The 24039-nt window shown below is 39.1% G+C and overlaps 1 protein-coding gene across 2 annotated transcripts in view; it reads right to left on the bottom strand.

Moving 5' to 3' along the window:
- Positions 1-10806: 10806 nt before the first annotated feature.
- The window catches only part of LOC124555077 (talin-1), a 280294-nt gene continuing 267061 nt past the window's right edge, over positions 10807-24039 (bottom strand). For both annotated transcript variants that reach the window (XM_047128867.1, XM_047128868.1), the window contains exons 44-45: positions 20005-20279; positions 10807-14367 (exon numbers count right to left, since the gene is read on the bottom strand). In XM_047128867.1, coding sequence (XP_046984823.1) covers positions 13767-14367; positions 20005-20279 — 876 coding nt within the window. In that variant the 3' untranslated portion in view covers positions 10807-13766. The remainder of the gene's footprint in view (positions 14368-20004; positions 20280-24039) is intronic.

Raw genomic sequence — 24039 nt, 5'->3', positions numbered from 1 at the left:
GATGTTAAGCTGCATCTTTTTTGTCACTTGAGACTTTTCGTTATGTGACAGATTCTCGATAAACATAAGCTTGGAATGGATCTAATTACACAGCGTACTCAACACAAAATCTAAGCTCAAAGTCATCAGGTATTGGCAATTTGTTTTGCCCAGTAGTCTCACATGGTTCTTGGCCAAAGTTCACTCGACGGCCGAGAGGTATACGTCCAAACTATGAGTGGAATGACTGGATTTCTTTTAGGGGCCACTCACTGCGCCAGGGAAGTAAGATGACACACGTCGGGGTTGTTATTTGTATCTCGTCCATTTGAGTCTACATGGCGATTGAACGGAGCTTCGTAGTACGATCTACAACGTTGCGTGGTAGTTTGCTAATATCGTTATTGAAAATACTGACACCGAGAAAATAAAATTTCTTCTGCTGTCTATGTACATCATTGGTGACATATGTACATGAGTTTGATGTGTAGGCTTCAGCCGACGTGACGCAAGCGTTGCATCCGGAATCCGCAACGACAATAGTTGTGGGGGAGGGATCTACGCTCCGTGCGCACGGCGAGGCCGCTGACGCAACCGACTGCGAATAATCCGAAACGCTGACCTCTTTTCCGGATTCTCTCGATGGAGAAAACCGTATTTTCCCCGTTCATTCTGGAGATGGCTCCTCTTCGTTAGTCCAACTCTTATTGCTCTGATTTATTTTGACGAAGCTCCAAGGAAATGCTAAAATAATGAAGCAAAGTTAGTCTTTCTTCCGTAGCTCAGCTCAGCTCGAATGTTTAAGACGAGTAATTATGCAGTGTGATACTGCTGGAGTTATTGTAGAACTGCAAGGAAGGGAGAGGGTAGAACCTAATATCATCACATAGTCCACTCTTCTAGAATTACACTAGATTACCGCAACCTTGTACGGAAGTACCATCATTAGCAGAGCTACATATCATTGGTCCGTGATACATTACGGAGTAACACACTGCTTTCTAGAAAGACTGTACGCAAGAAGGGAGAATGTTCAAAATGTTATAGATCAACCAAAATACAATGTAATTGTTTTACCTTACTCTCTATAAATCTTCATGCACAAAAGAATGTTTTTAAAATATCATATTTTACTTTCTGCAAGAAATTTATTCGACCACGGCATGGTAGTCTGGAAAATTTAATAAGAGTAGAATAATGGTTGGTTTACTCTGATATGTGCCGAAAAATGTACAGCTATGTGTGCTGGAAAATGTATTATTCATACCATTTCCTGAGCCTAATTCATAACTTACAAGGAACCCGTTGATTGCGAGGTCGCAAAAGGCCAATGATTTTTATGGCGTACGGTTCCCCACGCATTGTCTACCATGCAACGACAAAATTGGCTACTAATGGCAACAGGGAGCGGAACTGGAGGTATCCAATGGTGAGCACTGCATGAGGCTGCGGAGCATAGTGAACTGCTTAATCGACGAGTAACTCACAACAGTGCTACAATGCTGGTGGCGTTGATATCAAAGCACAGGAATCGCAACGATAAGCGAAGCAAACATTGGATATCTACAACAACAGTTACCGAAGTTGACATTTCGTCAGAAAGGAACTCAAAGAATTTCGCAGAGTGACAAAGAAGTAGCGGATGAAATATTAGCGTTTCTGCAAGATGTGGTGCCGTATACGCTCGACTGTGCGGACAATGAACGTGAGGAGTACAATGATGACAATACGTGTGTAACAAGTAAAAGTGAACTGTTTGTCGAGCCACCTAGTTCGTCACCCTTGTCGGACAGGGAGCCACAAATTTCGCCTCCAGTGAGGACAATCGTCGTTCAAGGAGCGGGTCCTAAACATAATTACCTACATGGAAGATCATCCACAGCATTGTAAAATAAAAAAATAAAAGTTTTAGGACCAGTCCTACGTTATGCACATCAAATTGCGCTCGGCATACACTCATATTCAGAAAAAGCAAAACATCTCGTAAACTGAAGGTAGTGGGCCAGTGTGACTTGAGCAGATGTCCAGGATGCCTTGCAGACGTATGCGCGAACCCTACCATCAAGTCAATGAGCTTCAAAGAGGGCGCATTATTGGCATGAGAAAATGTGCAAAGGACGTGTGCCGAATGGTTTACAGGTCACAGAACACGACGAGATGGGTTAGGTCGCACCATCCAGATCGCCCCGAGAAGATCGAAACCTTATCCAAATGGTATTGAACAACAGATGTGGGTCCTCCTAGGCTCTGGCGCAACAGTGGAACAGTCTTAACTCATCGTACACTATCCGGGGTGACAGTCCATAGCCATTTCTTACAGCATGGGTTACGTGTGCGTCGTCCATTTCTCCGCCTACCTTCAACAAATGTGGAGAAACATGCTAAACGGCAATGGTGTATGGAACGACGTCATTGGGAACAGTAATGGTATCAGATAGTGTTTTTTGGACGAATCTGTGTTCTCTTTGTTTGAAAATGATGGCCGCATTTTGGTTCACCACAGACACGGAGAGCAGCATCACAGTGACTGCATTCGCACAAGACGTACAGCGCCAACTCAAGGCCTTATGGTGTGGAGTGCTATTGGGTACAACCACAAATTACGACTGGTGCATGTCCAGGACAGAGTGGCCAGTGTGACCTACTTGAATGACATCCTACGACCCGTAGCCATAGCCTTTCTGCCACAGCTCCCCAGACGCCTTTTTTCAGCAAGGCAATGCATGACCATACGTTCCTGCATGAACACATACCTTCTTGGTGTCACAGGATGTCAACCTTTTGCTCTGGCCCCCCCCCAGATCACCAAACTTGTCGTCAGTCAAAAATGTGTGGGATATGGTGACCCAATGCCAATGACTACAGATGAACTCTGGAACCAGGAGAACACACACGGATGGCTATACCACAGAACACCATTCGCACCTTACACTCATCAATGCCACCATGCATGGAACAGTTTATCAGGGCCCATGGTGGACCCTGTGCCTACTAGGCAGCAAGACACATGCTGAGCCGAGGTGACTAAAATGCTAACCATTTCTGCAGAACATACTAATGTACATGTCCTGTGAATACAAATGTCCTGTCTCTAGTCGTGCAACATGTTTAGGTTTTTCTGAACACGAGTGTATATTACAGTGATTTCTAGGGAAGCAATGGATGGTTGCTTAACTTCAAACACTGCTACAGAATTGGAAGACACAAGATAACGAAATTTCAGACAAAGCATCAACTTTACGATGCACTTCAATAAGGAATTTGTTTTCAAATCTGAACAATCGGGATTTGAAGAGGAAATGCATATAAAAGGAATCCTGTAAATTAAAGGTACCAAGAGAATTGCATCAAGATCAAGTAACATCAATGGCTTAATGCATTCATATACAATTATGCTGACCATTAAGATGGATGGTAAATTGGCTGGAAAGTTATTTATTGAACTGCGAGAAGTTGGAGGATAATGGGTGTAAGAGAACTACAACTATGATCTGAGTACTGCTTTTGGCCAATAGCACATCAAAATAATTTGCTTTTGCTTGATTCCTAAATGCAGGTATGCCTTAAAGTATAGCGTTCCACGATAAGCTCCGCAACAGACTGTTTTGCTTGCGGTTGTATGCCATCACATTCCATCAGTTCTCATCACCCCACTACACCAATAGGATTCTGTATGCATTCCTTAAGAGAGGATACCTAGCTAAATGTCCTGCATGGTTTGTAACTCCCAAGGAGTTTGCATTTGATCTTGTGGAGCATACCTTTGTGATCATTGAGACCTTCTGCGCAACATTTCCACAACACTGGGAAGTCAAATGAAGTTGCACTGCAGTAATCATCAAAGTTTTGATACTTTTAAAATTTAGTTATTAAGTTCATTTATCAATGGTATATTAATTCACTACATTGTTAAATTGTGATTCTACAATAAAGGCTTCCATTACAGGTGTCTTAGTTGCTGGTGAACCCTCAGGGTTGTGTGGTCGTGGTCTTTGAAATATAAACTCACTCCAGTTTTTAGACCAGCAAAGAAAAGGTGACGGCTCTGTAAGGATAAGGGCCCTCCACATTGCATGTGGGGTATGCATAACTCCAATGAATACAGTTATGAGGGGAAATCGAAGTCCTTGGTAACTAGGGATGGCAAAAACGTCAGCTGCAGCACAACATCCTCTTCAGTCAGGAACCCGTGAAGTGAAGTTTTCCAAAAGCAAAGTTTTATCTACAGAGACGAACTGTTATCTACAGTCTTCTAAATATATAAACATGGGGACAATTTCAACAGAAAAGAAAAATCTATGAAACTTAGTGATACATGATCAGTATCTCTTCAGAATCCCCAAGTTTTGTCTTTGACAGATGGTATTTCTATAGTCGAGTTTCACCTTTGACAAGGATCTCTGCCGATACTGCATAAACACCAACTATGCATCCTTTCCACAGTATTTATTTTACTCTTGACATGCTAGCTGTCATACAGCTAGACTCAGGAGAGCCGGGAGCACCTCTGACAATGTCCAACTCAGCTCTGGACGAAATGTCAGGAATGAAAAAGTCTCTCATACCATGACCATACATACAGTCTGGAAGATTCACCACGAACTTAAATCGTGTTAATGTGCTACATTTGTTAGTGTGATAAACAGTACATTGTGTACTTTTAAATATATTTTAAGGGGTATGGGTGTTCTCTGCTGACGGTTGGTGGGCAGAGTGAATCACAATCACTTGGTCACAGTAGAAAACTTTTATTTATTTCCCCACAGTTTATAATAGTAGACTGTTGCCCATGACAGGTGGTCGTAGGGTGGTGGGCATCAAACTAACGGACCTCAGTGTGCAAAATGTTGTCATGAAGACACCTGCAACTGCTATGCCCAACTCGGATCAACAGTGGGCTCACTGTATGATCCTACACTCCTTGGTGGGAGCTGTGTCAGGCACTGGTGTGGCTATGCTGAGAGCAAGACATGCTGACAGCCTGCACAACCAACGCAAGTGACAGGAGTGTAGGTATCCAGGGTGCAAATCCTGTTCCAGCATCTGGCTGCTGGCTTCTGCCACTTTGTGGACATCCAGTGGTTCTGTAGCTGGGAAGGCTTCAGTTCGACCCTTTGCCCGTCAGTAATGTGGCTGGATCTCAAGGCAAGCTGTCCTGCTAGCCTGGCAGTTCAGTGGTAGCAGCATCAAAGTGTAAGCCCGCACTACTGTGGATGCTAACTCAATGACTCACCAATTCGATGCCCAGTCTGACTGGAAGGTCAATGTGTATATGCACCAGAGAAGGTTTGTTGTCGAGTGGCTGCCAGATATGTACGCTACGTTCTGAAGCACAGCAGTTATGGTAATCGGCCAGCCAAGAATGCTGCGACTCCCAGTCAAATGTGAGGTAATGCTGTGTCACTGTGTTGTGGCAGGTAGTCCTCTTCCTGCAACAAGTCCTTGCCTTTAGATTGCACCATTACACTCTTCTCCTTTTAGAAGAATTGGTTCTCCTAATTCTCTCTGTGGTTGAATCTGAAATTAGTTGAGTTTTCACATTTCATTTCAGACACATTTTATGTAGTCTCTGGCTCTCGCTATGTATAGGAGTCCATTAGCAACTCTTCAGCACCTAAGACGCTTCCTTATAGGAGCTGACACTACTGGTGGAAGGCAAACACGGTATCTGTGCGACCCTATGCTTGGGACAACAAGAGGAAATTTAAAATAAATAAGAGTGTGACTCATGTGGAGGTTCCCCATAAAATGAATTGGCACTGATGTTCGCTTTGGCACTGCCTTATATGCCCAAATAGTTGTCCCATCAAAATCCAACCATTCTGGGTGGCTAGCATTTAGTCCGGGGGTGTGAGACATGTTGAGTCCCGGATAGTGTTCATTTAGGTCAGGTTTTCTCTAGAAAGATTAGGTAGGTAGAGTAGCGTATAAGTAGTAGTTAAGGATGTGGTTCCAGTAATGTGGCTAGTAGCCTAAAAGAGGGACCAGGTATGTCACAACATGTACCATTGAATGTTATACCCAGCATTTGTAACTGTTGCAGTTTACCTGTCCCTAGCCGCAGCATGTACAGATGACAATTACCAAGTTTGTGCCCCAGAAGAGCCAATCCTTTGGAAGTATTTGTTTGCTACCTGTAATAAATTCCTGATGACTCTCGAACATGGGTTTCTCCTCATGTAACAGACTCAGCTCTCAAGACCCTCAGACAATATTTATCAGCTTAGTAGGACATACTGTGACATCCTCAGCATGACACTGTGGTGGCTCTGAGGCGATGGTTTTCTAGTCATCTAGGGTCCAAACCACATGGTCACGAGGCCAGGAGAGGTGCTGCAGGCAACATTGTGCGGTTCGCAAAGGCACTCCTGTTAGTCACCTGCTGCCATAGCCCATTAACACCAAATTTTGTTGCACTTTTCTAACAGATTTGTTCTTCGTACATCCAACAATGATTTCTGCAATTATTTCACACAGAGTTGCTTATCTGTTAGCACTGACAACTCTATGCAAACGCTGCTCCTCTCAGTCATTAAGTGCAGGCCGTCAGCCATTGCATTGTGCACGACAAGAGGTAATGCCTGAAATGTGGTATTATTGGCACACTCTCGACACTATGGCTCTTGGAATACTGGAATTCCATAACGGGTTCTGAAATGGAATTTCCCAGGTGTCTCGCTCCAACTACAACTCCGCTTCGGAACTTTTAATTCCCATTATGTGGCCATAAACATGTCAGAAACCTTTTCACATGGATCGCCCAAGTACAAATGACAGCTCTGCCAATGCACTGCCCTTTTATACCTTGTGTAAGTGATACTACAACTGTCTGTATGTTTGCATATCGTTATCCCTTGCTTTTTGGCATCTCAATGTCTCTTGGCTATTGTAATCTGCCCCCTGCACTGTTCATAGGTTACCTGATTTATTCCTCTACTATTAAACTTACTTCTGTATTACCCCTCTCTGATGTTCTGTTGATAGCCCTTCTCACTATATCCAGTTTAAAGCTATCTATTTCTCTTTCCAAATTCTCTAAACTGCCAACATGAGTATGGGGCCTAACATCCCACACTCCTATCCATAGAACACCAACTTTTTCTTCCACTAACATCCCCTTAACCCAACACACATGAACTAACATACTGCTTTAGTTGAAAATTAACTGAAATGTGCACATAATAAGAAAAAAAAAAGACCATTATCTTCAATTAACTTCTTCCACCAGTATGATTTTTTTTTCTTTCTGAAAACAAATAACATGTTTATAACACTGATGTAGCCTCCATACAATATAAGAATGTGCCACTTATCAAAAAGCAATGTGGTTTTAAAAAGCCTTAGGTTTCTTTAAGTATAGTGCCGAAACTTCTGGTGAAATGTAAATAATGCAGGAGTAAAGAAGACCACTCACTGAATAGCAGAAGCATTGAGTCCCCAACAGGTACACACAAAAGGGAATTGAAACTTGCTAGATATCAGAATAAATCCTTTGATGGGGTAGAGGTCAAATGGTGCATGTGCAGACTCTTCCCAGAAAATGAAATCTCGAAATTTCAATAGTAAACCTCTCTGAGATGCACAATGTCTGTCTTGTAACATTTGCCACTTGACTTTATTTAGCCTCTCTATAACACTCTCGCACCAACTAAATGTTCCTATGAGGAAATGTGCCACACTTTGTTAGATCATCTTTATTTCTTCTATTAGTCCTACCCACTAAGGATCCCAGATTGATGAACAATACTCAAAAATCAGTTGAACAAGTGCCCTGTAAGCCACTTTCTTCCAACAAATCGGTCTGGCATCTGTTACTCCTACTACTGTTTTATGTGATCATTCAACTTATGGTCGCTCTGGATAGTTACTCTTAGACATTTTGCAGTAAATACGGTTTCCAGCAATTTGTCATCAACAGTGCAGTTGTGGATTTCTTTTCCTGTGTGAATGCAACATACTCGAGTTTGATGGCTGTTTCACAAACTGTGTAAATAAGACACACAGCCTTTGTTCCCTTAATCATCCTAGTCCCAGTTTCAGCTAATCCACTGCCACTGCACCCTCCACTCAAGTTTCCCCTTCCTCTGGCCTCTCACCCCTTCTAATTCACCCCACCACATCATCTTGACTGTACGCCACACCCCACCCACCAGCTCTGGTACCCATGTACCCCATGCCTAGCCCATGCATCTGCCATCCCTCCCTCCCTCCCACATTTCTAGCCATTACATCTACTGTCTCCCTCCGAGCCACTAGCTACCCATCCCCAACCCCTCTTCCTGCTTCTTTCTCCCACTACTCACCCAACCCAATACAGCCTCCATCCCACTGTAGTCCACCCCACTGTAGTCCACAAGCCCAACTGCAGTCCCAACATTGTGTGCCTAACTGGCACCGTGTGTGTGTGTGTGTGTGTGTGTGTGTGTGTGTGTAACGATTTTTAATTACTCAGCGAGGTCCATGCAATGAAGAACAAACATTTACAAACTGTAGACAAAGGGAAGCATAATAGTATTCAATGTACATCACCTCTTGTTGATTAGTTATGGCGAGTGCCACAAAAACAAAATGCAGAACTCACTTCAACAGCACATAATACAGTTTTCATCAATGAATGATGAACACAAAAATTTCTCAAGCACACTATAATGTCGGCACTAAAAGAAGACACAGGAATTCTGTAAATAATGTTGTGTTTTTAATTTAAAATTCATGTTCTAGCCTTTGATACATATTAACTGTTAAAATTTGTTTTAACAAGGCACCAATTTTTACAAGCTCTAGTAAAATAACAATTCTAAAAATATATTTCAGTAGACAGATATTACTAATTTTTCATACAAAGTAAGGCCCATTTCTTCATCATGAAATTATGGTAATACATCATGATTAATCAGTTTATGAAGTACTGGTATAGTATGCGTTTTAGTCATTTTACAATCAAAATAAATTAAAGCTTTGGCGTACTGACCTGCAGCTAGTGTTCAATCATGAAAATGTTTTATCAAAGTATTCACTTCTGTGTGTATTACATTGGTGGAAAAAAGGTTAATTCACTTTAAATATGCATGCCACAGTGAATGTGTAACACACTGCAAAGTGGAAAACATGGCCTTTATCATCCTAGGAATTAGGGTAAGACTTGTCTTAGAACTGAAAAATTGTTAAACAAAACATCCACAGTCTTGCCACTTAAAGAATAACACAGGTCACCAACATGTTGTAAGGAAAAGCTTGCTGAACTACTAATTGCATTTTACAGTAAAAAAGAATATACGAACTTTAATCAAATGACTAACAACTGTCAAACTAAAAACATATATTTTATTTGAAATGTATGGCAAGGTCTAATACTTGCCAGCACATCACTGGAGGTAAGTTTCAAATGAAATATCTATTTTCAAACACTGTTTCCTAATTAATATTTATCTTTTTCACAGAAAAACATGCAAATCTTTTACAGTTGCAGACACCATCTAACATGAAATAAAAATGGTAAAGAATTCTGAATTCTTTCTTCAGTTTACTACACAAATGGAATGTAAGAAAAATCTCATTTCAGACTGCCCCCACCATGTGACTGCTGCAAGACACCAAAACAGCCATTTTTAACACAGTCCTATACCAGCAACAAATATAAGATGAAATTTTAAATTGTCACCTATCAAAACATCTCAGCTGAGAAGAATGTGCCAAGAAATCAGTAACAGCATCACCGAATGCATTATGTCCATCATACAACTGACTATTTGGATATCCAGCAACAGTCCCACATGTTTATGATACACTGTGGTGATGTACCTCAAATGTGAATACTAAGATGCTATAATTGGGACACTTTATTTTTAAGTAACATATAACTATTACTACACATCAAAGGTACTGTTTATTACTGACCTGAAAAAAATTTACTTTTCAATTTTTTAATAAATTCAAGAAAGTTATGGCAATGTAACTTACTATAATCATATAGGTTTCAGAATATGAACTGTGCGTGCATTTGTTTTTATACACACACACACACACACACACACACACACACACACACACAGAGAGAGAGAGAGAGAGAGAGAGAGAGAGAGAGAGAGAGAGAGAGAGAGAGAGAAAGAGAGAGAAAGAGTGAGCGACAGAGAGAGAGAGAGAGAGAGAGAGATAGATATTGGGAGGGGGGGGGGGGCTGTCATTTCCTTACAACATGCCTGTTAAATGCCTTGTTCCTCTGCAATAACAATGTATTAACGTTTAACAGTGAAAGTGGTGAGAAACATTCACGAACAAAAATATAACAACATATACTTTACAGGCAATTTAAATGTATGTACTTTTGTTAAACTAAAAACAAATTAGTAATGAAAGTTCTGGAAGAACATAAATACTTTAGGACTAAAGGTGACAACTCACATTATAGCAGAAGCGTTCAGCTACCAGGCACGCTCAAAAGGGAAAGAAAACTTGTTGTTACTTTTCAGTATAAATCAATGTGCAAGTGCGTGATGCGTGCACGCACACACGCAAACACACACACACACACACACACACACACACACACACACACACACCTACCTGCGCTCCAACACTGTGCTATCTGGACCTACAATGAATATCCATCCGGCACAACGTAGGGGCACAGGTGTGTGTGTGTGTGTGTGTGTGTGTGTGTGTGTGTGTGTGTGTGTGTGTTTACTCTAGCTCGATGAAGTATTTATTCCAAAAGCTAGAAAGTCTTTTGTGTGTGCCTCTTGACGTCTCAACACTTAGGCTATTTGGTGAGTGGTCTCTTTCCCCCTAAAGTATTTTTTAAAAAAAAATAACTATCACAACAATGTCTTCTTATTAAGATTTTATTTAACTAAATATAGCAGTTACTCTGGAGAAACACTTCATGAACACACTTCGCCTTTCATGTAACAATAATGATAGTGGCTTAGATTATATATTCCACTATTAAAAGCCACATTCTTAATAAACAAAAGTTTATCTTCAACAATACAAAACACTGAATAGATGAACTACCACAGTTGAAAAAATGAACAATTATAAACATAGTAAATTATCAACAGTATGTGGTACACACAAAAATTGACCAAACTGAGAGGTGATGGCAAGGTCTGCACAAAAGTGTACAGCATAACTTGCACTTCACATGACAGAGCGAACACAGGGTGTGTAGAGGAAATGAAACTTTTTATGCAACACCAGTGACTAGAAGCTCTTTATCTCCACTTTGACACTGGGTGGCTTTCCCCATTTGCTCATGGCTAGCACCTTTCATATTAAGTTATTAGTAAGACATTGTATTTTGCAATTAATGCAGGTAAAGTGTTGTGCATTGCCACTAATGATGGAAATAATGAAAAGTTAGCATGTAAAATTTAATTTGATGATGATACTGGATCTCTACTGCGATACTCATATCTATCCCTCCCTCCTTCCTTAATGAGAAATCTAATTGTCCAGTTAAAAGTTTGTACTTTCGGATGTGTGTGTGTCAGCCAGGGTCCCCACAATGTTTTAGGTCTGTAGTAACTTAACAGCACAAATTGCGTACTTATTAACTGAAGGGATAACCTCAAAAACATAAAAAAGTTCTTAGTTCATTCACACCAGTATTTCCTAAGAGAGAAGGAAAAACTGATACACTCTTTTTAGCCAGAGTGTGGATGTGCATGACTCTTCCGCCCCCCCCCCCCCAAAAGAAAATGTGGAAAGCAGGTAATGCATTATATCATACATTCTGAACCCTGTGTTTTTACCTTCATCTCCGGCTTTTTTTTAATAATGAATCTTTTTGGTCCTTTTTCTCTTTGGCTAACAAGGAGGGAAAACTGACCTCAGTGACATCAAAGTCTGCATCTGATTTCTCATATTGTATCTATCTAGCCAGTTGTTATACACCTTCACATGTTAGGTATGGTCTTACAACCCGCATTTGATACAGTTTGTGCCTTTTGCCTCAAACTTTAAATTCAAAGTCTGTATCACATATATACAAAAGCAAATAACCATTAACAGCTGTATGCACTATTGTGAAAGTCCGAATATTACAGTGTAACAATTACAGGCCAAAAGACAACTCATCAAGACATGGTAGGAAGTTTTCAAGATACTACTCTAAGTATATTAAAAGGAAATGCTTACTAATAATGTGCATGCATGCTACCATTAAGGATATCCTGAAGGTCAATGATTTTAATTTTCACTAGCATAAGTGACAATAAGCTCAGTACATTACCTTTGCCAGTAACTTGCTCATTTCAGTCATTACAAAAATAAATGGCACAAGTATGTGGATACAATTTCGCTCTCGCCTCCTCTTTCCATTTGCAATAAAAAATATAAAATGCATATTCAGCTGTTTAACTCCATAAAACTACTGTTTTGAGGGGTGTAAAATAGCTTTAAAAGCTTACTTCTGATGTGCTATCGTAACTTTCACATATAAACAGACTAGAATTTATTTACATTATTCATACCAGACTAGATTTTTCCCCCACAACAGCATATAAGGCATTTCATGATTCATCTAAAATCTCATGTCAAGTTTACAGCCCTAAAATTTTTCTTCCTTTACAAAATTAATGTATTATATAACAAGTAAAAATTTTACGTTTGAAATTTTTCCTGCATGCAGATCAAAGATAATTTGTGTTGTTACTACTTCAGTAACTGTAACATTCAAGTCTTAGTATGGACAAAGCATAAAACAATGTATCAAAAAAGAAACAGAGCACAACAAATTACACTGCAAGTGAGACAAGAGCTGAACACAGGTTTCACAGCATTCCTAATAAAAATTATATTGTTTTATCACATCCTTTGCATTTCAAAAATTTAAATACTTCTTTAACAAAATAAAGCAGAATAGTTTTATAGCATAGCACCACAATTTCAAACGACAACAATTAATGTATTAAATCTGATCACAATCCCGTGAATACATTCACATCCAAATACATCCAGGAATGACAGAGGTTGTTCTAACTGCTCTGTAATGTTGCAGAACATACTTGGACTTGTAATTACATGCAGTCTATAACAAAATTTACCACATTCGATACTTATAGCACAAAAATAGTACAGTCTGTAGTCACAAATGGACAGCATTAACATTTTGAAAGGCAATTTTAATATGAAATAAATTATGCACATTATAAAATTTTATTCAGCTCCAACTAATGTGCTATCAATCATTTCTTAAAATTATTCCAAAAGTTGCAAATAGAATGTCTTTTACTGAAAAAAAATGCTTACTTCACCATTTGCTTACATCAGTGTGATTAGTTACTGATTAACACCACTAAATTTAGAATTATCTGTAAATTTCTATAAAACTTTGATTAAAAAATGATGTCAACATAATTCATTTTATGTAATAAAGTTTTACAGCATTAATCATCAACATTATATGTAACATTCATACATTATACAGATAAAAAAATGTCATACTCACTAACACTTTCATACACATGAGAGTTTAGATCTAATGTAGCAACTACATCCATGATATAACTTTAAATAAAAACTTTAAAACTGAGTCAGTAATTATAATAGTACAAAATAATGTTTAAAAGACACTATTTCCATAAATTCTGTTATTAAATGGAACAATTTTCCCATTTGTGGGATTATTCCCTCAAAATATATCAGTTTCAAAGTTTTACAGCCTTTAAAAATTTAAAACTAAATATTTAGTTTTATTAAATCAAAAAATAGGTTTTTGATTCTACTGTAATCAGAACATTCCAAACCCAGCAAAGTTATTGAAAGTGTTCTGCAAAACTAAGTTCTCATTTCTGGGTTTCATCAAGTTGAAAAGATTTTAGTGATGATGTGGTCATTGAGATTGTACGCTTTTCAGTACGCTGAGTAACTGACTGCTTTAGCATTCTTTGCTCTAAAGTTGTATTCTCATCACCCTGAAAAGTGGAATAATTGTTAAAACTAGATTCTGCAGTCATACTAGAATAACCTTGACTGGAATCATTTGACAAATCAAAAGTGCCTGCCACCTGTCGTGATGGAGTGCTTGTATAAATTCTAGTTTCTGTTTCATTATTACTCAGTGCACCATTTGTTTTACTCTGATCACTTGTTTTACTTCGTTCTTCTTTGTTAAATTTTGCAGGGCTATTGAATGCCTTTGAACTGGCAGTTTCAAAGCTTGACAGTTTACTAGGAGACTGCGTGTCCTTTGTGTCTGCCTCATCTAGCATACCACGAATGCTGGAATATGCTTTCTCCACTTTGCTCAAACTTGAATATAGCTTCTCTGGAGATGATACATTGCCATTTTGCGGTGTACTGTTATTGACTGTTGTAGAAAATGTGGTTGTGAAAGTGCCCACTGGAGACTGGCGCAAAGTATTGTCAAATGACCGTGTCTCATACCTGCAAATTGATAGCATTTTTGTTTACATGGTGACATCGTCATAAAGCAGAAATTTAGTTAAAATTCATAGTAGTAGAAAAGATGTGGTTAATTTAATTCTATGAATAATCTACTTACGAGAAAATTTTTAAACTGTAGATTTATTAAAAATACAGGAACAATATTGTACAGAGCGATAAAGTTTAGTAACATGAAAAATGTACCAGTAATAGCAACAAAAGCACGTGTTTATAGAAATTACAAAAGTATGATAAAAACAGATGTTTAAATGAAGACAACATAATTATATAGCAGTCTGGAAAAAGTATTGTAGATCACAAATAGTTTTAGAATATTACTGACCTGGAAGAAGAAAGACACCAATGTGGGCAACAAAATGTGATGTAAGTAAAATAAAGCTGCTTTAATAGCAATGAAACATGTAGGAAATAGTGAATAAGAAGAAACTGTGGTTTGTTTAGGGTGGAATCCTCAAGTATATCTTAATTATTTAACCCAGCAGGCACCTAAATATTTGGCTCTTTGAAAAAACAACTTCAGATAAATAAATTTTAAGCTCATTTTCAAAAAGGGCATTTGCTTGTGTCTGAAGTAGTTGTTCCTTCACGTATGTTCTGACCTATGGACATAACTTAATTTACCAGTGAGACTTTACTCTCTCCTTACAATTTTCCTTCTCTGTCAACGTGAGATGTCTACAGTTTGTCTGGCGCCATTTAGGGTGCTAATAGTCTCACTGTTGAGTATCAATCACACACTCTCTCTCTCTCTCTCTCTCTCTCTCTCTCTCTCTCTCTCTCTCTAACTAACACACACACACACACACACACACACACACACACACACACACACAAGAAGTATTTGTCAAGAAATCTCAAAACTATTTCACAGTTTGCTGATATTCTCCTCGCAACTGAAAATGTCAGATGGCTCTGGGTTATAAATGCTTCAAATAGCACTGAACCTTCAGATTTTGGTATTTCTTCTCATGATACCAGCTAATGTAAAGAACTATTGAAATTGTTATTTAGTACTATCAATGAATCTGAATGCTACTTTTATGACAGAAAATAATATGTATAAATCTCATAAAAACTATACTATCTATGTTAAGAACATTGCAGGTAGTAAGTAGATGCCTGCTATTAAGTATGTTTGATGGTCACTAAACAGTCTTTAAATAGTTTTGAGCTTTGTTTCACATTTCATTGCCTCCCCCCTTCTCCCTTCTCTGAATCTAAATAAGAGTTGCCCTCCCCTAGCTTAGATCCTGGGTATGCTCTTGGTCAGACTGAGTTACGCCCACGGTTTGATGGACTTGTGCCAAACATTTTATTTTTATTTATGTTTGCAATTCTGACATTACTGTATGTTTGCACTTTCGTGAGATTTTCCAGAAAAGTCAAATTATGGAAATCACTGTTTCTCACTTCTTAATCTGTCTGTTAGGAGGTTGTACTATGCACAGTACCCTTTTAATAGCACATACTGTTTGCAGTTTGAAAAGCATCCTCAACTTTTCAGCTTCCCCCCCCCCCCCCCCCTCCCCCCTCTCTCAAGTGTACCTACTGTTCACATACAGGCCTTTACATCAGTTTTTTACCTTTGTGTGTACGAACTGACGTGTTGTACTATAACTGTCATCACGGAAATCTAGGCAGCTGAAGATCTTACATATCAGTTCATCCAGCCTCACTCCATTTCATACATCACCATGTGATTTTGCAATACCTGAATACGGACAGGTGTTGACAAAATTCACTATTTGAGTGTAATTTATAGAACTTCGTTGAGTGAAAGTACTCTACTTTATAATTCAGTATGAGTGATACCAAAGAGCAACAGTCAGTGTCAAACACAGATGCTAGTCCAAGACATATTGGTGTACTCCCACACAGAATGGACACTTTGGAACAAAGTAGATAGATAATATCTAACATCAAAGTGTTTTGCAATCTTGCTCATGATGAGGAAGCTAAGTAGATCATTAACTTTATCCAAGTTCAGAAGCATGTGAAGTCTCTGAGATAAGAGTGCAACACATTGGCAGCAATGTTAAGTTCTGCAGAAGGCTGAAGGTGTGGGTACTGTTTTACATCCACTACAGAAAGGATTTACATGGGGAGTAGATGCACCAGTATGGAAGAGGTCTATGGAACCGTATTTGGGTAAAACAATAGAGGATAGTTTCTCACAGCAGATACAACCTGTCCAGAACTAAATAACAAAACACAGTATGAGGTTTCAAAAATATCATTTTTTTATTAGCAAAGACACTTTTCAGTTCAGGAAGTGCATCAATGGACAAAAATTTATGGTCCCCTCTTTTTGTTTTACTGGCTATGCATTTATTGGTATGACGGGCAAGATGCCTATGATTTATTTGGATGAAATTAAGGTTTAGCAAAATCATACAAATGTAAATGATAATTAATTTAAACCGCCAGCTGCCGACAGGTGTTGCTAACGTACATCGATGGGAACAGCTGAAAATGTGAACACCGATCTGGACATGAACCCAGGATCCCTGCTTACATGGCAGACGCTCTATCCATCTGAACCACCGAGGACACAGATGAATAGCGTGACTGCAGGGACTTATCCCTTGCACGCTTCCCCTGAGACCCACATTCCCAACTGTCCACAATCTACATACATAATGTTCCTAATAGATACTTTGCCCATCCAATGTATTTGGCACTGCTATAACCTTGTACGTAATTGGATACGCACTGCAGTACCAGACTGCTGGCACGCTACACTTAGAATATTCTGCCAATGGCATCTGTGGGGCCAGCCACCAGAGGCTGCCTGTGATGGGCCACATGACTTGTGCATACGGCATGGCATTTGCCACACTGTCCACCAGAGCCTTCCTCTTTATAAGTGCAGGCCGGCAGGCACCCGCTCTCAAACTGTGTTCATATTTATTGTCAGCAATTGCCCGTACTGGTAAATGGATTATTTCTACGTTTGTGTCTATGTTCTCAACTGCTGTTCACTTGTGTGTGGAAGAAGAATAAACCTTGGTTCACTGTCCCCATGCTGTTTTTTGTCTCTTAGAGTACAATACAACTGGCAATGGGTGTGGTTTTCACTTCCGTGAGCTCCGTCTATTTGGTTGTTCGTTCCACTCTTCTGGCCATGGAGGCAGCCTCCAATCTCTCCTTGAGTGGCAGCAGGCTCTTATCACGAACTTGTCGTACCACAGGGACTATGCTGTGCCAGTTAGTTATGCTCCAGGTACCTGCATTGCTTTCATTTGACAAAATGTGGAAGTAGTCAAATTATCACTATAAAAGCAAGGATGTCATTGCAGAATGTGCAAGCCATCAGGAAAAGCTTTGTGGCAGGCACTACTTGAGCCCACATGGCCTGTCATGCATGCACTCTCTTGCGAACTGTATTCCCAGACGGGACAATAGAATAATGATGTCACACCAGCAGTACTTTATGTCAACAAAACTTACACTGGACATTACATTAGTCTTAGGGGCTTCAGAGCATGCCCATCAAGATCATCCAACTTATCATCAATGAATTATTGTTTGCAAGTATTGTTAAAGATAAACAGGTACAGGAAAAAGTGCAAACAAAAAGGAATTGTTTATTTGCATTTTAAACATCTTCACGCATATTACGGAAGAATAATGTAGGCAGCAACTGTCATTATCAACACAGCATCCATGTATGTGATATGCAAAATAATCTACAGCTGGCAGTGACACTTTTTAATACAAACTGTGGAAGCAAGTTGACAATAAATGCGACACATAACATTCCATTAGTTTACTATCACCTGTACCACTGCCACATATGGCAACTTGAAACCATTGTATTCCAGGGAGCACTGAGAATGAATTGGACATGCTCAGTGTGTGACCATTTCCTAATGTGAAATCTAGTCATTTGTGATTTCATTTAATGCATAGAACAAATATTACTGTTTGCATACTTCTAAATATGAACACTATGAGCTGCAATCGGATAGTTAGCAAGAAAGCGAACTGTCAGCAGACATTTTCAATATTTATTCAGGATCTTTCTCCTAAGAGGCATCAGGTGCTTTGTCTCTGGTGTTTCAGCAGATACTTGAAATCATTGCTTTTGTGAAGTGTAGCTGGGGTCAGCCCCAACAAATGCTGTTCATCATGTCTTTCATGTGGCGCACAGCGTCAATGGAAAGTGTCATTACAAACAAAATGATACTTAAAGTGGAATTTTATGTACCGATTTGACAGAGGGGTCTCAAATTAGTCTACCATTTTACTGATATGTGTTAACAGGGACAGAGAAATGCAAGAAATAATGAGTACTCCATCAGAGACTGCACCGCAGTGGACTGCGCTGACTGCTCCCACCTAGCAGGAGCATGTTGCTCAGTCGTTGCTAGGGTACCTGTTATTCGTCGTGTTTTAATGTCCCTGTTAACAAGTTTCAGCAAAACAAGTATAGCAGTAGACTAATCTTATAGCATTCTATCGAATGAGCACATAAAATTCTGATTTCAAAATCATTTTGTTTGAAACTGGAAACAAACCAATGCATTCTGTCATGTCAATGCCAGGCATTGCATGAAAAGTAATGAGCACTATTTGTTTGGGTTGGCACCAGCTACAAGTTGCAAAACCAAAATTGCAAATATCTGCTGAAACATAAGAGAAAATGTGCCTGACAACTCTTAGGAGACACACCTGGTATAGTAACAGACAAGAACCAAGATCAAATCCCATGTTTTTACAACTTAAGTTACTTCATTGGGAGTGAAAGTCAGAGAAGACTATAGGCAGCCCGTGTTTCTCAATTTATAATTTGTTCATCTTCTCTTGTTTCCCAATCACAAACACCAATATTGATTTGTAGTTCAGAATGACTTATCCTTCACAGTATATCTGTGCCAGCTTACTACATCACTACTTATTTCCATGTTTCTCTTCCTTCTTTCTCATTTCCTGGAAACCCAGTGTTCCGAACTTTAAAAATACGTTTTTAATTTTTTTATTGCTACATGTTTTGCTCTAGTTGGTCCCCATAAGCAACTATTAGCTTCCCTCACTAAATAATTTTGCGGGGAGAAGAGAAGCTTGTGGCACAACTCGACCAGAAGAAGGGATCGGTTGGTAGGACATGTTCTGAGGCATCAAGGGATCACCAATTTAGTATTGGAGGGCAGCGTGGAGGGTAAAAATCGTAGAGGGAGACCAAGAGATGAATACACTAAGCAGATTCAGAAGGATGTAGGTTGCAGTAGGTACTGGGAGATGAAGAAGCTAGCACAGGATAGAGTAGCATGGAGAGCTGCATCAAACCAGTCTCAAGACTGAAGACCACAACAACAACAACAACAACAACAACAACAACGTCATTTACTGTCTCAAAAATTTGTGTACCTAGAGAAAAAAGTTGACGACTGTAAATAACGATAAATAGTTAAAACAATGAAAGGACACAATTACTTGCAATGGCATGTTAACATGCAACATATGATGGAGCCAAAATCTATATTTATAAAGCAACCCACAGAGCATGTGATGTGACACTTTTAACAACATCCAAATGTGATTCATGAATGAGTGATTGTACATTACAACACTGGTAATTAATTCATTTGGAGCATCAAATAAACGAGTATTTACCTTGATGTGAATGATTCGTAAGTTTCAGGTTCTGAATCTGATGGAGCTTCTCCTTTTAATTTGTACTTTGCTTGGCGGATAGCAGTCAACCGACTCCATGCTTCCTCCAGTTGACGTTCAATTCGCAGAACTTCAGATCTTGCATTGATTTCCTGTGCTATACCACCAACCATTCTCTGGTTCAGTACAAGGCTGCGCTGCTTCTCCTGCTGTGTTGCCTGCTGGGCTGCACGTACCAAGTTATCTGTTGCTCGTTTCACTGCATTGCCGGCAGCCTAGAGTACAATGATATTTCTTAAATATTTTAGACTATCTGTGAAAATAATCTAAACAAATGGCTCATGACACTACAAGAAATATATATATCTCTCTCTCTCTCTCTCTCTCTCTCTCTCTCTCTCTCTGTGTGTGTGTGTGTGTGTGTGTGTGTGTGTGTGTGTGTGTGTGTGTGTGTGTGTGTGATGAATGGAAGTTGCTCAGGAGTCACTAAACTGAGTCAATAATGATGCAGGACCACTGAAATGTACCTTAACAGGTGATGAAACATAGACGTATAGGCATGACTTTGAAACAAAGACTCAATTGTTGCTGCGGAGGCATTCTGGATTGCCACAACAAAAAAAAAGCTCAGCAAGTGGGAGTGGGGGGAGCCCGGATCTGTGGTGAAACAATTCATGGTTTTTGCACAACAATAATGCACCCGCTCACACATGTGTTCATGAATTTTTGGTGAGAAACAATGCTGTAATGATGCCCCCAGCCTCACATTTACCAGATATGGCCCTGCGTCATTTTTTCTGTTGCCAAAAATAAAAAGAACCTTAAAGGGCCATTGTTTTACAAGCTTAGATGAGATTAAAAGTGCATTGCTGAAAGAGTTCAAGAAGCTCATCATTGTCATCAGTGTAACAGCCCTCTGTAACCCTTAGCCTTTTGTAGAAGATTATTCGATTCTTCCCCATTTCATGCCCAACTACCCCAATTTTGAATTCCAATTTTCTTTATGTCCTCTCTGACACCTTTCTCCCACCTTAGCTTGAGACTCCCTATTCTCTGGTACCTTCAGGCACTGTGCTGAATATCTTCTTAATCATTCTGTTGTTTGCTCTCAGTACATGTCCTGTCCATTTCAGCCTTTTAATCTTAATGTAGCTGGAAATGGCTGGTTCAGTATAGAGATTATATAACTCATAGTTGAATCTTCTGCTCCAGACATCCATTTTCTTCCACTGGTCCACAAAGTTGTCTCAAGATCTTTCTTTCAAATATGCCAAGTTGCTTTTCATCAAATTTTGTTAATTCCCATGTTTCAGCATCATATGTTAGCAATGGCATTACTAAAACTTTATACATCATAACTTTAGTTTTCCTGAACAGCAACTTAGATTTCAGATATTTTCTGAGGCCATGGTAGCACTTTTGGGCGGAAAACACTGGTTTTTGTATTTCAGAACTGACACTGTTCTTACAGTTTACTTCTCATCCAAGTGAAAGTACACACGTCAAACTTATGTTAACCAATTTCTATCTTCGGATGGAGGCTCATTTGGATAATCTTTCTTAGTTACTAGCATATATTTAGTTTTCCCTTCATTTATCTGAAGGTTCATCTTTCTAGCAACCTTTTCACAACCTGTAATGGCTTCTTTCATTGATCCTGACATTCTTGCGATTATGTCAATATAATTTGGATATACCAGCACCTGAACTTATTTATACAGGATAGTCCCTCTTGTACTGATGCCCGCATCTCTTATCACTTTTTCAAGGCTATGTTACACAGAAGGTAGGAAAATGAGCCTCCCTGTCTTACTCCATTTTATGTGATCACAGCACTTGCTAACATATTCAGTATTTTAATCTGATTCCAGCTGCCTACTGTAGTAGTTTTCACTAAGGCAATCAATTTATTGGGAATATCTAACTCTTCCATTACTCTATAGAGCTCCCATCTGTCAATACTGCCATAGGCTGATCTGAAGACTATAATGAGGTTATGTGTATCAGTTCCAAATTCTTTCCTCATGCCCCAAGTGAAGCGAAGAGTAAAGAACAGAGGGATGCTTTTTACGATGAGTTACCTGAATACAGTGAAACCCCGCTTTTACAATTTTCAAGGGCCTTCAAAAAATGGTGTAAAATGCAGGAAAATGTAAAATGTGAGAAATAACATTTTAAGCTGTAAAAGTTATGTATAGCATAGCCCCCCCTGCACTTCGCACTTCATGTATGTGCACATAATAGGCATCAAAATGGGAACTACTAACTGGGAAGTAGAAACGTTTGACACAATTTCATACATCATTTACGATGTTTTTGGAATGCATGCTGCTGTCATTCATTATTTAAATAATAAAACATGGCATCAGTCGTATTTTTTCATGTTTAGCACATTGTTTCGAAAAATTTTTCTCATTATCAAGTGCAAAAATTTACATAAGTATTTTGTGTGGTGTTTGCATGTGTGTTGTTCTGCATCTCTCGAACTGTAGTCGCCTTTTGTAGGTTATCTGGTACTGTGCTTCCTGAGTTATGTAGAAAACCACACACACGCAAACTATCGCTCACATTGTTTTTTGTGTAACATCACAAAAAATACGTACACACATATTGCACTTAAGAATGAGAATAAATCCTTGAAACACGTTTTGCTCAGCATGAGAATATATGTAATTCGAATTGTGTTTAAACCGCAAACATCTGAGCAATGTAAACTTAATGAAGGTGTCAACTAGTGCTGCTAAGAGCCTGAAGATGAAACACACTAAATATGGTTCGACAGAGTTGTGATGACGATTACAACAATCACAAAACTGAGCATGTGCTGTAGAGTCAGTCTGGAAATGGTTGCAATTGGTCATCATATGTTTATTCGTACAAACCTAATACCACACAGGTATAGTTTGGCAGCGGCAGGAGATACGGAACAAATTGTCCCAAGTTTTACATTTACCAGTTTAAATCTGCAAAGTAGAGCACCCTGGTGTCAAGAAACTTAACCACATAATGTTTGTAAACACTACTTGACGGCTAACATTGTGCCAACATAATTTTACGTCAGCCCCCCCCCCAAAGAACATTTTTTCATAAAGCGTAAATTGCGGGAAAATTATAAATATGTTGACAGAAAATCAGGTGTGAATTAACATTGTGGACGTAGAAAATTTGATGGCAGTGATAAAAAAATGTTGTGAACGGCGGGAAAATGTTAATGCCAGGGACGTGAAAGTGGAGTTACACTGTATACACTGAACGTCTGAGAGGAGGCTGTACGTTAATTTTTGAAAAGATGAATGCTAAAGTAGGAAAAGAAGATGAATATCAGTCTTTTATTGGAAAATACAGCCTACTTGATAGCTCAACTGATAATAGGATCAGAGTCTTACACTTTGCTTCTTCAAGAAATATGGTAGTGAGCAGCACAACTTTTAATCACAAAGATATTCATAAAATAACGTCGAAACCTCCAGAGGAAATACTTTTAACCAGATTGACCATTTGCCAGTAAATGCACGACTTCTGTCCAATCTAATGGATATTAGATATTATAGGGATGCTAATGTTGATTCTGACCATTAACTTGTAATAGCAAAAATCAGGAGTCGAATGTCTAAGGCAAGGAAAATTTCATATTGATAAACTCCAGGAGCCTGAGTCTACTTGAAGATTCTCTGACTTACTGAAGGAAGACCTGGTGCACTTCTCTGACAGTGATAGTATCGAGAAAATATGGAAGACCCTAGCTGCTGACAAAGGTCTAGGAAGAGTAGATTGGACCTTACACAATGGCTGCTTTGATGAATAGTGGCACTAGTAATAAGAATTAAAAATGAAGGCTACAGGAGAATGCAACAAGTAAACCATACCTAAAGATCTGTGAAAGATTATATAAGAACAAGAAGAGAAGAAAAGAGACTGCACGAAAAGAAAGAGAGCGCATGAAAGGAAAGAACTCAAAGAAATGGAACACGTTAGAGGGATGAATTAAGTGAGAGCTTTTTACCAGACGATAAATAAAAGCTGGAAGGATTTCCA

Source organism: Schistocerca americana, chromosome X (assembly GCF_021461395.2).
Source record: "Schistocerca americana isolate TAMUIC-IGC-003095 chromosome X, iqSchAmer2.1, whole genome shotgun sequence".
In the NCBI taxonomy this organism is placed as follows: domain Eukaryota; kingdom Metazoa; phylum Arthropoda; class Insecta; order Orthoptera; family Acrididae; genus Schistocerca; species Schistocerca americana.
The sequence above is the reverse complement of the archived record's forward strand: the minus strand, read 5'-3'. Positions and strand labels throughout refer to the sequence as shown.